The sequence below is a fragment of the Sciurus vulgaris genome, assembly GCF_902686455.1.
Source record: "Sciurus vulgaris genome assembly, chromosome: 8".
Lineage (NCBI taxonomy): Eukaryota > Metazoa > Chordata > Mammalia > Rodentia > Sciuridae > Sciurus > Sciurus vulgaris.
The window spans coordinates 79,295,156-79,312,864 of record NC_136468.1 but is presented as its reverse complement, the minus strand read 5'-3'; the positions used below and the strand labels follow the sequence as shown (position 1 = coordinate 79,312,864).

Genomic DNA, 17,709 nt, shown 5'->3' with positions numbered 1-17,709 from the left:
AATGAACTGTATAATGTTAATTGGGATATTTGAGGAAAAGAGAGATTAAGTTCCTAATCAGGTCAGAATGTTAAATATAAAAGCCAAGATTTGAATACTCACTCAATAAGAGTATGTTATTATTCTTTTTATTCATTCATGTTAGATTTTGTTCAAGTCCATAAATTAAAATCTCAAAGAACTTCTAGATTTATTTAACTTTACATATGGAAGTTATCATAAATCTTATAATTAAACTTATAATTAGTCTTAGAATGTGAATAAATGGTTAAATCACAATCTCCAGGACAATAATGCTAACAGTGAATGAAACTCAACAAACATTTAATGATTTCAAATATGCTAAACTGTTATGCAAACCTACTTTGTACATCCCTAGAATTTGAAACCACATTTGCTGTGTGACAGAATTTTACGTGAATGAGAAAGTAGATGTATAAATCTATTAGACTTAAGGAAACATCAATCCTTGAGAGCAATTTATTATTTAATTCATTTTTATTGATTGTTGAAGTTTCTTCTTGGTGTATATACATGTGTATACATATATATATGTATATACATACACATACACACACAAATACCATATACATATAGTTTTCAAAAATACTGTTCTAGTTTAAAGTGATATAGGACAGAAATTCACATAAATGCACAAGCTGAAGATGAATAAACACAATCCTCTCTTTTGAAAACCTAAGGAACTGGGAATAAACAAAGAATCTGTAAAAGAATGACAAAAAAAGATTAGTGATTTTTAATTTACAATAAATTCCACTAAGATCCATGATAGATGAGGTAAAAAAAAAAAGTTCAATCATCACATCTAACATCACACCTAATAACTGTTAGAACATCACATCTAATAAGTAAACTGTATCCTCCCTTCCTTTTGCAGTTTTAGATTTCATTAATTTAAAATATTCTAGCACATCGATAACTTTACACTTTATAAAGTGGGATTATTTTAAGCATGCATAATGAATCAAGACTCAGATGTTGTTCTGCAGTTCCTAGTTCTTAAGCAAAAACTATTTCTTATGACAGTTATAAATAAAGGACTTTAGACTTCCGGTCGCCTTTGGTTCCCTGGTGGACGGTGTCAGCGTCCTCTGCGGCAGGGTCCGCCGCGCTGCAGGAGAACAGATTATAAACATAAGAAGATGTCTTAGGTCCACCCCCTGATAATGATGATGTTGTCAATGACTTTGATATTGAAGATGAAGTTGTTGAAGTAGAAAATAGGGAAGAAAACCTACTGAAAATTTCTCGCAGAGTAAAAGAATACAAAGTGGAAATATTGAATCCTCCCAGGGAAGGAAAAAAACTTTTGCAACTCAGGGTTCACATGAAGTATTTGGCAGCTTTTCTTATTACAAAAGTATATCATTCTTTGTAGGAAATACAGATAAGCAAGAAAAGAAGTCATCTGTATTTAAAGACTCAAAGATGACCACTCTTAATATTTTGATTGTATCTTCTAGTATGTTTACCATAGGTCTTGTGCAGAGACTGGTGTAGAATTAATGAGGCCATATCTTCATGAATTTCTAACATCTGCATATGAAGATTATGACATTGTTATTTGGTCTGCAACAAATATGAAGTGGATTGAAGCTAAAATGAAAGAACTGGGTATGAGCACAAATGCAAATTACAAGATTACCTTCATGTTGGACAGTGCTGCTATGATAACGGTGCATACTCCAAGGAGAGGATTAATAGATGTAAAGCCTCTTGGTGTTATATGGGGAAAGTTTTCCAAGTTTTACAGCAAAAAGAACACCATTATGTTTGATGATATAGGAAGAAATTTTCTAATGAACCCCAAAATGGACTAAAGATAAGACCTTTTATGAAAGCACATCTAAATCGAGATAAGGACAAAGAACTTTTAAAATTAACTCAATACCTCAAGGAAATAGCAAAATTAGATGACTTTTTGGAGCTAAATCACAAATATTGGGAAAGGTATCTCTCAAAGAAGCAAGGACAGTAGTTACAAGCTATACTGGCAGTTATTGAAGATAACTTGAGATCCATGAACTTTTTGCTTTTATGCTAGAAATCATTATGATAGTGCTGGACACTGAAGCAAATATCAGACTGCTTATCCTTTGGTCTTCCAGTTTTTTGTAAATTTAATTTTATATTTTTTGAAGATCATAGCAATAGGCTAAAAAAATTCTTTTTCCCCTCATATGAATATACTGTTACTCTTGAAAAATATTTTCTCCAGCATTGATTACTGAGATTTTTCCACTAAAAAAAAGGAAAAAAGAAAGAAAAAGACAAGTGGAGAAAAACTTACTTAACAGTGTCATTTTGTGACTTTGGAAACAGGTTATGTCTTGTGTTTTTGTCTCATTGTGTTTTTGATTGCCTAAATCTAAGGCCAGACCCACCTTGAAACTAGGCCTTTTCCCTTAATGACCAAAAAATAAATAAGAACCTACTTTGTTATGATTAAAATTACCAGGAATTTTTTATTCCTTTGTCAGAGACAAAATTTTTCTTCTATACTCCACTAGTTACACCTCTAAATTCCAACTATCTCAGTTTGGTCTAAATGTGTCAGTGTTCTTTAAGTAAAACTGGAGAACACCAGTTGTGATACAGATATGTCCTAGTATGAGAACTAGAAAACATAAGACTGAATAATAAAATTAAGGAACAAGAGTGTTTCTTTTTGTGGCTAAGTAGGAGCACTTCTGCCTGAAAACGTTGTCATAAAAGCAGTTTAAGGCAATAAACTTTAAAATGGGATATATTACCAATTAGCTCTAAAAAGCATGAACAAAATGTTTTTGTTCTATTCCAGCTCTATCTTGTCTAAGTGCTAACACTGTGTTTCAGTGAAAATATCTAGCCATAAGATTAAAAAATATATCATTTGCAATGCTTAAGCCTGCAGATATGTAATGTGACCACTGTTTCGTGTTGACAGTATTGCTTTATACAGTTCTTGTATTTGGAAGGAATTGATCCTTTTAAATAAACATGGTGTATATTGTTCTTACGGGACTATTTCAGTGGTATAAATAATAAATATCTTTTCTTAAAAAAAAAAAAAAAATAAATAAATAAATAAATAAATAAAGGACTTTAGAATTAGAAACTCAGATCCTCAAACTCAGTTCTGTCAGACTTAAAGGTAACCAAGACAAAATCATCATCTTTCTCTTGTTTGTAAGTTCTTTTCCACAAAGTAAATTCATACATCTCAATTAGAAAGATGTTGTAAAAATAGCCCACGACTCAGATGTAAAAGAAGATATAAAAGATTTCACAGTTAATGATTACATTTTAATTTTTAATATGAATATTTTACCGAATTAATAAATTCTACATGACAGGTAACTTATACTATTGGCACAGAAAGAAACATATTTCTGCCTTTTTTTATTTTTTGGTGCTGGAGATTGAACCCAGGGCCTCAGGCATCCCTAGCCCCTATTTCTGCCTTTTTTTTTTTATCTTGTTAGATATTTGTTTTTTTAAAAGCAAAGACAGTAATGCCCAAGTGTTTACTTTGCTTTCCAAAATTTAATTTTGGGAGTTGCCGTCAAAAAAGCAGAACAATTTGAACATAATACCTACATGATGATGAGCATTTCCAAAGGTAATAAAAACCTAATTTTAAAAATTTAATATATACTGAAATTACTCTTACTAAGAATAAAACATTGTCATACTCACTAGGCTGGTCAATAAGCCCAATGTCAACTGTCTGACAATTGTTAAGAGACACAACATAGGAGGAAACAATTCTTTCCCTTCACATCAACAATTTCAAAGGATAGGTTGAAACCACCAAAATCATCGTCTCTGTAAATAAACCAATACTGATCACAGTCATTATCTAAACTTTTTAAATACTTTCCACCTCAGAGCTAATGTGATGGTTGAACTTAACACTCAAATAGTATCAAACAGACTGCTTTGAACTTTGCCATAAGTGAAAAATGACTAAGTCCTATTCAGTACTTGAAAGTTATATTTTAGAATTTTTCAATTAATTAGAAGTAGGTAAATATTAACACTACACTTAAATCTGAAGTGTTGCTTTTCAGACAGTAACAGCAATACAGTCATGGCTCCAGAGATTAAGAGGATCCATCCAAGTTGGATTATTTAAACGCGCAATAAATAGATGTATTTTCTTGGAAAAATATCTATTGTTGTAGTAAAATTTGAGTTTCCTTTCTAACAAGATTGTATGATTACTCGTTTATATTGTTCTTTCCGCAGGAATTTACACACCCCCCGTTTGCATCCTGTTATTCATTTTGAGTTTCCTTCACTTCTATATACTGTTTCCCTAACAATGGGAGAAAGGGTTCAACTGGACACAAAATCCCAAGCACTGTCAGCATGCTCAAATCTCCTAGTTTGCATTTAGTATTTATTCAGTTTGTAAGGGTAAACCTCAAAATTTTATTCTTTTTGTGCTCTAAAATGTTGTGTTGTCTTTCCAGACCACTAGTGATCTGGAGGAGACTTTGGGATCTCTTTCACTTTTTAATCGATTTTTTTCCCCTGGCTTTCCATCTAACTCTACATTCCTGTATTGAACAAGCTAAGGCACTATATCAGGTGTGTGTACACCATTAAAATCCAAGCTAATACATTTAGAGTCTCCCTAAAATTTTGTTATGTTTAGATTTTTTCTTCTAAAAGGAAAGCAAATGATTATTTAAAACTACTTAAGGGATAATCAAGGTCAGATTAAGACACTGTCACAGACTCTGTAACATGCTTATTAAAATACTGATTCCTGGGTTTTACATAAAACCTACTGAAACAGCATATAAGAAGTATACCCTATAATGTGTACTTTAATAAGTTTTCCAGGTACTTCTCATGCACACTGAAGTCTGGAACTAGTATTGCTAAAGATCTAAAATTAAAGATAATAAAATTGATAAAGGGATTAAATGAATAGGTAATAAGATCCTACTGTCAAATACACTAAACCAGAATTTAAAAAAAAAACTCATTAATGAATAACATTCTTTTAAAGGTAGATTCTGCAATTTCCTCTGAGGCATTAAATGACAGGACACCAGGCTAACCATAAGAGTGTGTGTGTGTGTGTGTGTGTGTGTGTGTGTGTGTGTGTGTATCTGTTTTTACACATGTATATATATAACATGCATTAAATGTACATATGTGTACCTCTACATGTTTACATAAACACATCTACCTTGAGGGTAATAATTATGTTAGTATTTAAATGGCACACTGGTTATTCTAAACAACTTCAGTTCTGCTCCCCTACTTCTAAATAGGGAAAATCTTCAAGTTTTTTTCTCTTTTACATATATATAGTTTGATTCCTTATTATAAAGGAAAAAAAAAATGCCTCGGGTCAATAAATATTTAAGAATCTAAGAACTAAAGACTTCCAACTAAGTTGAAATATTTTAAGTTTTCCATACATGTATTTTCTTAGCAAAATATCTACTGATAGCAAAACCTGAGTTTCCTTTCAAACAAGATTGTATGATTACTTGTTACTTAAACATTAAAACTTTCTAATGGCACAGATGACATCTTTATGGGATGAAATTCCCCACTACATAATGAAGTGGTAGGTTCAGCATGAATAAATGATAAAGATCAGGATAGAATTCGGTGAAGCTGGGCCTAGTTGCAAGGTTTCAATTTACAGCAGTGGCTCCCAAAATTCAACATGCACCTGGCCCCTCAAGCAATTTATGATTCCATAAGTCTAGGGGGAGGCCCAAGAATTAGCATTTCTAACAAGTTCCCAGATGATGCTGATAACTGCCTTCCAGGTACTTCTCTTGAAAACTAGAGATCCAGGTGAAAAGTCCTCAGAGCTTTACCAAATAAGGGTTCCCAGAAAAAAGAAATAACTGAGATATGGTTAGGAAAAACAATATAAGGAATCCAGATTGAGTACTAGTTTCAGCTATATCACAAAAAGACTAGATAACTAAAACACACACATTCATGGACACATCATTGCATACTGCATAAGTAATCTCCAAGATGAAGGATTTGATAAGATGAAATTGAATATTCAAAGACTTTTTATACAAATATGAGAAAACAGTGTCTACTAGGAAAGTTTTGAATACATAATCTTTCCTGAAATCACTATCCTTAAATTGGTGTATACTGCCCAGACCACAAGCTTTTGTCCAAAAGAAAAAACAAAATAAGAAAGCAAGCAAGCAAAAAAATGCTCAGACTAAACACATCAAATCACATAAATTAGAATCTAAAGGGAAATTGTCTTGCAATATTCTAAACACAAATAACAAATTCAGGTATCTGTAAATGTGTTGTCTAGGTATTTATTGCCTAGTGACCTAGACCAGCACTGTCAAATCATCTGGGAGTCTGTTAGAAATGCAGAATCTCTGGCCACAAAGAAACCTACTGAATAAGGATCTGCATCTGTACATTATCTCTGGATGACTACAAGCACACTGAGTTTGAGAAGCATGGTATAGGTCACTTGGATTTTCTCATTAATTCTTTTACTACAGTTTGTAAACCAACATTTTTAAAAGATAATTTCCTTGAAAAAAATCTATTTTAAATTTATAAACAGGTAAAAGAGAAAATAAGAAATTATTTTACAAGACAAAGTCCACTGGATTAGACAAAGGGGAACAAAAGACAGGGGGTGGAAGGACAGAATTAATCAAACAAAAATTTCCTAGCCCTGTATTTGAATAAACTACTAGGGTTACTCCACATCATGTACAATCACAAGAACAGGATTCTAATTAGAGTAAGTTATACTCCATGTATGTGTTATATGCCAAAAAAATTCTACTGACATGTATATCTAAAAAGAATAAAATAAAAAATTTAAAATATTTAAAAATTTAAAAAACAGACAATTTAATATTCAGACATTAAAAAACATTGAAAATAATCGCTTCAATGTGAAATAAAAATAAATTTTTATTTAAAAATTTTTAATTTTATTTGTTCAATGTGAAATAATTATTTTCAACAAAAACGTCCATTTAAAACACTCTATGATTACGAAATACTATATGTTTAAAAAGTCACAGATACTATATAGGCACTTACCTCCAAACCCTAACTTTCATAGTTGAGTAAATTGAGATGCAGGGATGCTACCTGATTTAGTTAAAAGTCAATTAGTTTGTCAGTGGCAAAATGGAGAATGAAATTCAATTCTATTAATTCCTATACTGAAGAGCTATTTCCAATGAAGAGAAAAACTTTCAATTATATTTTCTGGCAGTAAATACATTAATACAAAGGAGTAGAAATACATATATAATTTTGAAAGAATAAATGAAATGGCATATCCACAAAAACAAAAAAATCCAGCAATAATATCTGTTTGCCTTCTAAAAAGGAGAGAGTGGCTTTGAAAATTAAATTGGAAGATGGAGAACTTGAACATATAATCGGAGCATAATTTCTAGATACATGGAATTTCAAAGGCACCATAATATTGTTTCAAGTGGCTGCATCTGTTTGATGAATGAAACTGGAAAACTGATTTTAGAAATAATTAAATTCAGGTTTGTCACCTAAGTTTCTTCTATATAGTAGTAAACAAAACTTTTTTTCCTCCACAAATGGCTACTTTTTACAGTTATCAACACAGAAATAGTCATATTTAATATAAATATTTTATAAGTTATTATAGAAAAATTAAACCCTGCTCTCATACCATCAAAGAAGCTCTTGGCTCGCAGATAACTGACACTGAGCCTCAGAACTGAAAGTTTGTCCAGTTTATTAATAACATCTTGTGGAAAAGGCAGCAGGCTAGCCAAACGGTCCAATTCTGTATTAAGTCGGTCTCTATGTCGCTTGGAAGGATTTGACTTGATTCCTTCAGCTGGGATTGGCTTTACTCTGAAAAACAAACGAAATACCATAAAAATCCTTTAAAAAATATAAAACAAAAATTTCTATCACATTATAACATCTCTTAAATATTTCTCTAATAAAACAAACTTTAAAAATCTACTTCAAGTTTACATAAATCTTACCCAAATCTTCCTTTTATATCTTAATTAAGAAAAACAGGGGAAAGGTAAAATTCTTCATAATGTTTTATTAAAAAGCTTATGAACTCATCATAGGAAAAATGTTAAATATATCATATGAAAACGCTTACTTACTAAACTTCATACATATGAAGTGCTGTAATTCCCAACTGACCAGTTTACTAGAATTTTATTTTCCCTCACTGAAACACAGTCATTTTTAGAGGAAAGAAAATAAATGTATATTAAATTATGTGAAAATCACACTTCCTTTGCTATCTTCCACATGAAGTATCCTAGCATCATTTATGTTGTAGATGAATAGATAAACCCTATTTAAAAAGTTTATCTTCATCATTCCCAGCTTCCTCTATTTATATATTTTCATAATCACTCCAATAGTAATGATTTCCCAAGCACTCCTGGTATCTAAAGATGTTCCTGTAGCCATCCAATGTGGTCCTCAAATATTAAAACAGGAATAAATTCAACCATTGTTATTCATATTTGTTCAAAATGACAAATATAAGAGTTTAACTGTGATTACCAGAAAATTTTGCTTTCATGACTGGGCAATAACTCCACTTAATTATTAACTTTCATAGTTTGTATCTCAATTATAAAGTTCAATGAAACCCCACTTCAGCTCAATTCGGAGATCATCTGATACCCATACTGAAATATAAACAGAGAAGACAATATAAAACCAAAGTGATTTTTAGACTATATCTCCCTACACCTTTCCAAAGAATTCTTAAAGACATTTTTGACAAGCCAAATGAAATTATATTGAATTATATTTCTTAAAAAGTAGAAAATGGCCTGGATATAGCACTATTAATTTGATTCAAAATCAAGACATTTTTAGATAATTTATATTTCAAATGATATACATGGAAAATATTCTATGTACAAAGATGACTAAAAGTAAACATGGAATTTTAAGATGTTAATTACTCTGTCCCTAGCAAGTGATTTCTTCAGTACCTTATTTCTGTTTTTCTCTATAATAGTTCATGTTATTTTTACTTTTAAAGGGGTAACAAAAGTAGTGCATAGATAGAGTCAATACTATCTCCTATTTTCCTATAATCATGCTGCATTTATAATCAAATTCAAATCACACCTACTTACTGTATTTCTCCAACTACTGAAATTCAACCTTTACTTACAATGCTTGTCCACCACATTGTATAATTCTCTACTGTTTAAAACTAATAGTTAACAAATACTTTATTCCCACTTATCACTTCTACATAGCCTAGGAAAACACTTCTACACAGTCAAAAATGTTGTGGAGGCTAAGTAGAAGGAACAACTTTCTAAAGAAAAAAGATTTTATAGAAAAAGGCAGCATGAGGGCCAAATCCTGAGAGATGGATAGGATTTCATGAGGAGGTACAAGAAGGTACTGCAGAAGTCCCTGTCTGCAGTGTAAAGCACAGATGGAAAGAAAAAAGAGGAAGATTGTTGTGGCCACTTTCTTTCAACAATCCTTGAACATCTACAACAAGCCAGGTGTAGAACACTTAGTAGTGAACAAAACAGACAAGAACTCCTGCCCTCATGAAGCACACATACCAGCTGCAGGACAGGGAAATGAACAAATGTACAGTTTTTCCAGGTGTTAGGAAAAATAAAGCTGGGTAAAGAGTTAGGGAGTGATGGAGGTGCTGATTTTGACAGCCAGGGAAAGTCTCCCTGACGTGATGTTTCAGCCCAGGTGTGTATGAAATGAAGGAGGAGCATGTGGGCATCTGATGAAAACATTTTCAAAATGGAAAAAACACCAGGTTTCCTCAAAGTCTACACAGAAAACTGGGATAAAAACTGTCTGGGAGTCATCCTAAGCTTTGAGCTGGGATCTGCACAATCAGTTCTGTTTTGCCAAGCTGCCTTTGGTGATACAGAATATGGAAAGCAGGGCAGGGATTGCTAGGTTAGGATTTCATCACTAGAAATTTCTTTCCAAAACATACATCTGCCCACATTACTCCTCCGATTAAAACCTCTCAGTAGCTCTGAACTGTCCACACTCCCTAGCTTAGCACATGAAAACCTTCATAACCTTTTTAGCCTCTGTCTACCCTCTGGCTTCATTTCCTCCATCAGACTTCCTTGTCCATTACATCCCAGAACTAAAAAATTTAATCTTAAAGTTATCAAAATTCACTTTGGTGCTTTCAGGCAACTTCTTTGTTCTATCTTACCCACTTCAAGTCCTGGCTTAAGACTTTTATAAAAAGTCTTCCCTGACCTGCTTTATAGTGGATTATATACTCCCAAAGAACTTCTGCATCTTGAACAAATGTTTTACGCATCCATTATGTTAAGGAATACTCTATACAAATAACTTCACATAAATTGAAAATGTGTACACAGTCTAGTCTTGCACTCTTGGAAACTTTCCAGTGATGATTACAAAACACTAGGGAGAAGAAAGTAACACAAACACTGAAGCAAGACAAGCTGATAGGATACAGGGGAAACAACAGTGGCTCTAAAGCATTCTCTATATGGTACTACTATCTGTCTGGTGCCAGCTTTTTGTGGTAGTCAACCCTGCAGTAGATTTGGAGGTTGTTCCTTTATATAATGCAAAACTGCCCACGTCTCTAATGTACGGTTGTATACCTTATGAACTATCTAGCATGAAATCAAATTTCCAAAAGTCAAGAGTTGAGCAACTTAATGCTATATACTTGTCTGTTCCTCACATTACTATGGAAACATCATTTTTGTAGCCCCAGTACTCAACACAGTACTTTATACAGAGTGAATTCTTGATTTGTTTGCCAGGCAGAAGTGTTTAAAAAATAAATGATCAGAGCCTGCCCCCAAGCAGTGATGGTAAGAAAGGAGTGGCTTGAAGTGAGGTTCAACCCAGACTCAAATGTTCAAAGAACTAAGTTGGGTTGGTAAGGGATGTAAAGGAAAGGGAAACACTAAGTGAGGAGAGGTTTCAAAGGACTCTGGGTTTTGTAGCTTAGGAAAAATAACTATTTCCTAATGGGAGGTGTATTAAATAAGGAGTAAAGTGCCATGGGTGATACTCGCATTTAGGTACAGGCCTGAGGAAGAGGTGCAGGCAGCAATGTCTGTCTTTATCACTCCTTATCACCCAGGAGAAGTATAAGACAGACTAGAGAAGAACCAGGGTATCTGTAGGCCACAGAAGAAAGTGAAATGCACAGAGTTAAATTAAGTAAGGTCAGGGTCAATAATTACTCCCCAGATTCAGCAATTCAAATCTGTGTATTCAACCAGATTTCAAGCTTTTAAATGGATTGTTAAAGTACTACATTTGGTCCTGATTTGGTGAGAAATATTCAGAATCATTTTGTGGAAATATTTCATATATAGTCACATAAATGAAAGCTGCACAGAATAACTATAAATAACCAATTGCAATTATCATGGGTTACACTAATGTTTTTACTTTCATAATGTCTTTAAATCTATACAATATAATCGCAACTAATGTCTAAATAAAAGGTTACATTCAAATATAAATAAACATCACTGTGAGACCCAGAGATCAGAAATCTGAAATAAGAGAGACTATGTAAGATGTTGATGAGGCAAAGAAGCAGTTTACTATTTTTTTTTTAAACCTTAACCCCAAAATTCTGTCCCAACTTGTAAATTAAAACTGTTGTGAAATGAAGGCTCAGGCTGACTGCATGCCATGCTTCTGTTTTAGAAGCCTTTCACACAGTATCTACTGGTGGTAAGAGGCCCAACAGAATGTCCCACAACAACCTGAATGCTATCTTCAAAGCCTTTGCAACATCCCAATCTAAATGTTAGCCATCATTTGTGCCCACTGTTTGAAGCACAGCAGAAAAAACCTGACAATCCAGTTTAATAAAAATTTAAATTGAAGTTTTTTATATATTTATTATAAAGTCTCAAAAATGACATGCAAAGACATGGTTTCAGTAATCATATGAAATTAAAGTGATGTTTCCTAACTAGAAATTAGTTCTCCGTACTGAGGAGCTTGTTTTGACACCTCCTTCCTCTATTACCGCTGCTTCAATCTACCTGCATATCTTTATTCACAGATCTATGATGGTCCTACTTTCCATCCACTAGCTAGGAAATATCAAGTAGTCCTCAATACAATCCCTTTACCAAACAAACTACACGCAATGAAATCCAATCTTAACCCACAGTTATTCTGTACTTTCTCCTCTGAGTGCCAGTGCATACATACTTACTCTGAAAAAGAAGTTCAAGTGTTTATAAATTATGTGCTTATTTTAATATTATAGAGGTGATATAAGCCACAAATAAAGTCAAGTTTCATTTTTATGGTAAATATTGCTGGATATTTTCTTCCCCATATGAAGAAAAAATAATTTACACAAATTTCTGAAATTTCTGGCTAGAAGTCACTTTGAATAAGTTAGAATTCTGTCACTATCCTGTTGCTGCTTTCTAGTTGTGATGGGTTCTTTGCTTTCCCTATGAGATATAAAAAAGCATAGTTTCTAGCACAACACATTAATAATAAAAACCAGAAAAATGAAATATGCCCTAGGAATCACTATTCTTCCCATAATATTAAAAAAAATTATGAATGTTCTCTTACCTACATTTTTCTATGCATATTCACCTTTAAAAAAAAACACCCCTTGAACCTACATAAATCTGGATCTGTCACACCATAATCACTAAAACATGACCCCAAAATTTGTAAGTGGTAGAAACTTGTTAAATTAGTGAATCTCAAATGCCTATTATGCGTATGGTACTACATGGTGCTCTGATGGCTACAAAGACAAAAGAAGACTCCATCTTTAAAGGGCTTACTTTTCCTACCAGAAGGAAATACATTCTATAACAAGACAAAATAAGCATAATATATTGCTTGATAATTTATATGCTATAAAAGTGATGATCCAGATGCTTAGATGAAGATGTAGGCATTTATATCAGGTGTTAAATACAAGCAAGACATTTCTGGTTTCATGACAGTAGAATACATTAACTTCCCACAACTATCCTGCTCTTCCAGAAAATCACACCAAAATAAGGAAAACAAAGAGAAAGAAACACAAACTGTCTCTAATAAACCTAATAAACAGCTAAACCTAGATGCAAATAAATATGAAGATGGAAAATGTAATCACAGCATATGACAATAAGCATACTACTTATTTCAGCAGTAAACAATATATATATATATAATCGAAAATAATGAAATATTGAAAGTGAATTTAATTCAAAATTGCCATCATGGAGAAAGGTTAAAGAGAACTCAAAGAGTGCAAAAATCTTTACCACAATAAGACATCAAAGGACAAAGCCTAAATTGCTTAATTTAAGACAGCCTATAAACACACACACACGTTTACGCATGTAAGCACATACTACAGATACATATATATATAAATGACTTTTTAAATATGCATGTATTATTATAAAGTATAGCAACTTTTTTAAACGACATTTCAATAAAAAAGAAAAAAGAACAAATTGAAAAACAACTTAAAAATGATATATAAAGGACACCTCCAATAGGAAATTTACGAACCTAAATATTCCTACTATTATATACAGGTGTAAACCCAACACATAAGTGCAATTACTTTCTCCACATTTATTTGCTTATGAAATTTTTTCATAAGTTATACATGGCAGCAGAATTCACTTCAACTCATTGTACACAAATAGAGCACAACTTCTCAATTCTCTGGCTGTATATTTATGATTTTGAGCATATTTTTCAAGCAAAAATGAAAGGATATAACCATGTCCACAGATTGCCAATTAGAATACTATTAGCAATCTTTTTCACAACTAATTTGACCTCTTAAGAGTGTAATATTTCGTTCAACCTTAAAGGTATACATATCTTTCTACCCCAAAATTCCCATTATAGGAATTTTTCCTAAGGAAATAACTAATAATTAGCATAAGAATTTATATATATCTCAATGGTGTTCTCTAAAATACTAGTTAAAATATTGATAGATTGGAGTAACAGAATTTCCCCCAAAATGAAAACAGTGAAATCATGGAATAGAGGACTATGCAACCATTATAAACAATGTTTTAAACGAAGGAGGTAGGAAGCAAATCAGCAAGATAGGAAAAAAGAGACACTAAGAGGAAAGGACATGAACACAAGTATGGGATGAGCAAGTACAAATCATGATGGGAAATGGCAAATAATTTACTTCAGCCACAATGCTATCTGAGGAGAAACAGTGGACAACAGGAAATCCCTAGGACATGGGTGTACCACATGCATCGCTGAACTTGTTCACTAGACAGTACTGTGAAGTTGGTTAAGAACATAAGCTTTGGAACCAAAAGACCTGGGATCCACCATTCAAACATGTTTATCATGTACTATCCAACCAATTCTGAATCTAAACTTCAGGTCCCTATCTATATTATTCCCTTGGTACTATTATAAAATGAAATAAAGTGGTATGTATACAACACTGTTTTGTGTCAGAATAAGTGCTAATGAACAGTTGATTGCTATGTTAAACCACTACGCAAAAAAAAAAAAAAAAAAAAAAAAAAAAAAGAAGAAGAAGAAGCACGGAAGTAGAAAGGAACTATTGTTAAAGATTTACATGGTTCTGCCAGGTGCTCTGGCAACCTATTGTAATCCCAGAGACTTGGGAAGCTGAGGAAGGGGAATCACAAGTTCAATGCCAGCCTCATCAAATTAGCAAGGCCCTAAGAAACCCTGACTCAAAATAAAAAATAAATAAATAAAAAGGGCTAGGATGGGACATAGTTTAGTTAGTAAAGGGCCCCTGTGGTTCAATCCCAGAACCAAAATAAATGAATAAATAAAAGATTTGCATGGTTTTTATTTGTATGTAATTGCCTTGATTAACTTCATGAACAAAAATGTGGTATGTAAGTTTATTTACCACTGAAGTGACACATTTCAGACACATCTGAAACAGAACACAATCATCTACTACCTCTCACTGTGTCATAGAATTGATTGTTCTATGAAAATATAAGCTAAAATTATTTAAAGAATAGAACTTATGTTCCTTTCTCATCTGTATCTTTAGCCGTCTTCACAATTTATAAAATGCTCATGTTCTGCTAGTTTTAATAGTGATAGTGGTAGTGTAGGAGTAGAATGTTCTGCTTTATTCATAAAACTTGACTACATCTATAACAGTGAGGAAATTAGAACTCATCTTTTACTTTAGATCCAGTGCTCTCAATTTACACAGTAAGCTTTCTTTCTCATTTTGTCATTTAATGTTACCTATACATAAACATTTCCACTTACTTCATTTTATAGTTTCAAAGTGTGAGAGCATCCATAGCCACGACATATAAAACTTTCTAAATAAAAATATTTGAGAAAAATGATGATGGAGAAATAGTTATGTAATTGAAAAGACCTGTCTTTTTATTTCAAATGCTTGTTAGAAAATGGCATCACATTACATCTACATGAAACGTTTAATGAGGATAATATACTGAAGTAATAAAATTTCCGTGAGTTTGTATTGTACAAATGGGGTTCATGATGTTTAAGAAGGAACTGCAATTTAGCAAGAATAGCAAGAAAGACAATGCTTTTATATCAACTTTTTTAGTATGTTAATGAAGTAAAAACTTTCATCAGTGTGCATTTTAACAGAGGATCCTCCAATGCTCAGAAGTTACTTCCAGTCCTGACATCTCACCTCGCACTGTCTGGCTTAATCCCCACTACTGCTGGGGATCATCTCTAAGTGCTGTTGTTATCAACTCCACACCTATTCTTTGCGGACATTCAATACTAAATTTCTAGAAATGTGGTAAACTGAAATGCCATTTTTTTTTCTGTATTAGTAAAACTTCAAAAATATATTCAAATTTATTGTCACTAGATGAAAAACAGATTCTATTTAATTCTATAGTGGGTTTTTCAACTCTCTTTATGAGACAAAACACACAAACACACCAAAACTCTTTCATCTCCAAAGAGAATAAAAGAACAGGATGTAAATAAAAATGTTTGTTCTCTTTTTTGAGAAGGTTTACTAAGCATGGAACAACTCTGTAAGAAGAGTTACGATAGATTCTACTCCTAACATTGTCTTTGAGATTTTCTTCTTGAAGGTAGGAACATGGATTGTATGCAAGGTTGTTTCAGATTCTATAATTTCCTAATTTTCATTACTCCAAAATGAAAGGAAACATCTATTCAGAGGGTACCATGTACAAGATGCTTTAGTGGGATTAAATTTAACACATTCGAAATGTATTTCCTACTAATAAAGATAATTTTCAATGTGAGACCTACCACTAGAGGGAGTTTATTTTGCTTAATAAATTCAATTGACTGAAAGAGTTTCAGGTTAAAATTATGTGACTTACTTTACTCCAAAATTCTATGGAACTGGGATAATATAAGCTAAATGGCCACCATTTTAACATTTCTATAATGAATTCCATAGCACATTTTCTGTGTACATAAAATAAAACAGCTATCATTTAAGGAGTCAAAGTAGAGCAAATCAGAATAGCATTTTCAACTCAATATGTATTTTTCCCAAGGTTGGCATGTTTTAGTAGTTTAATTTAAAAATTCATAATGAATTTACTATCAGTTTAATGGCCTCATTCTTTGAGCACACTTTGACTAACTGCAATTTTTTTCAGGTAAAAATAACTTAAACACTTTCACTTGATAATCTAAATGCCAGAACTATGCTTTTCTTATAGAACAAACTGGTGACACTTAAAACATCTGCATGATTAGAAGCAATGCATGGTTACTGGTAAATATTTGATAAACCTCTAAAATAAATATCTATAATAAAATGTGTTTTGAATGAGAATACTTATAGTACAAGAAAGTATTAAATACAAGGATATTAAAGTCTAAGGAACTATCAAAATCCATTCTATCATATATAACTAGTCGGAATAAAATAAGTTAATATAAATAAGGTCTAAGGAAGTACATTAAAATAATATAATAAAAAGAATATCTCATTCAAAAGAAAAATGTACTGTATTAAAAGGGAAAATCTTTTATAAAATATTCACTAGAAATCCCAATGTTAAACTTGATAATGAATATTAAGGTATTTGATTTTGTTTATAAAGCAATCTATGTTCTTTGGAACCTACTGACTGAAACTTAGTATCTTAAAAACCCTTCAGGCTTCAAATTTTCTTACCATACTCATAAAAGCCTATTATAAAATATGCTAAGTGTATCATATTAATAAATACATGGATCAGGCATATAGAATGGCTCTCAGTTTTAACTATCAAGGGCAAAGTCAAATTAGAAAAATATGATTTACTTTACAAAACCATTTTACAAAATAGAAATACTGTAAACCAACGTCTCAGAATTGCCAACACAGAAAATTGCTGACTAGACAATATTCCTGTCAGATACAGTGTACTATAAAATTTCTATATTATAACCAATCTATTTATAGATGGGCATCCTCTGCTATTGCAAAATTATAAGTTTAATCTGAAGACTTGTAAGAACCAAAATTCTTAAAGAAAATTAAAATTCCACAAAAATGAAACTTCAAATAAGTAGCTTTAAATACTGTATAAATCTGAAACTGTTATTTTTCTGGGTTCCCATATAGTGACAGTTAAGTTTTAAGTGAAAAGCACACTTCTGATTTCCTATGAAAGTTTAAGTGTTCTTAAAATTGTTTAAGAAAATGTGAAAAATGCTGGT

General features: G+C 32.1%; 1 protein-coding gene and 1 pseudogene across 2 annotated transcripts in view; one reads left to right on the top strand and one right to left on the bottom strand.

Moving 5' to 3' along the window:
• Nucleotides 1-17,709, bottom strand: part of AHR (aryl hydrocarbon receptor) — a 53,751-nt gene that overhangs the window by 34,320 nt on the left and 1,722 nt on the right. The window contains exon 2 of the mRNA XM_079149368.1: nt 7,694-7,881. Coding sequence (XP_079005494.1) covers nt 7,694-7,881 — 188 coding nt within the window. The remainder of the gene's footprint in view (nt 1-7,693; nt 7,882-17,709) is intronic.
• On the top strand, nt 1,349-3,061 carry LOC306668866 (ubiquitin-like domain-containing CTD phosphatase 1; annotated as a pseudogene). The gene is made up of 2 exons: nt 1,349-1,381; nt 1,485-3,061. The product of its transcript is annotated as a ubiquitin-like domain-containing CTD phosphatase 1 (transcript).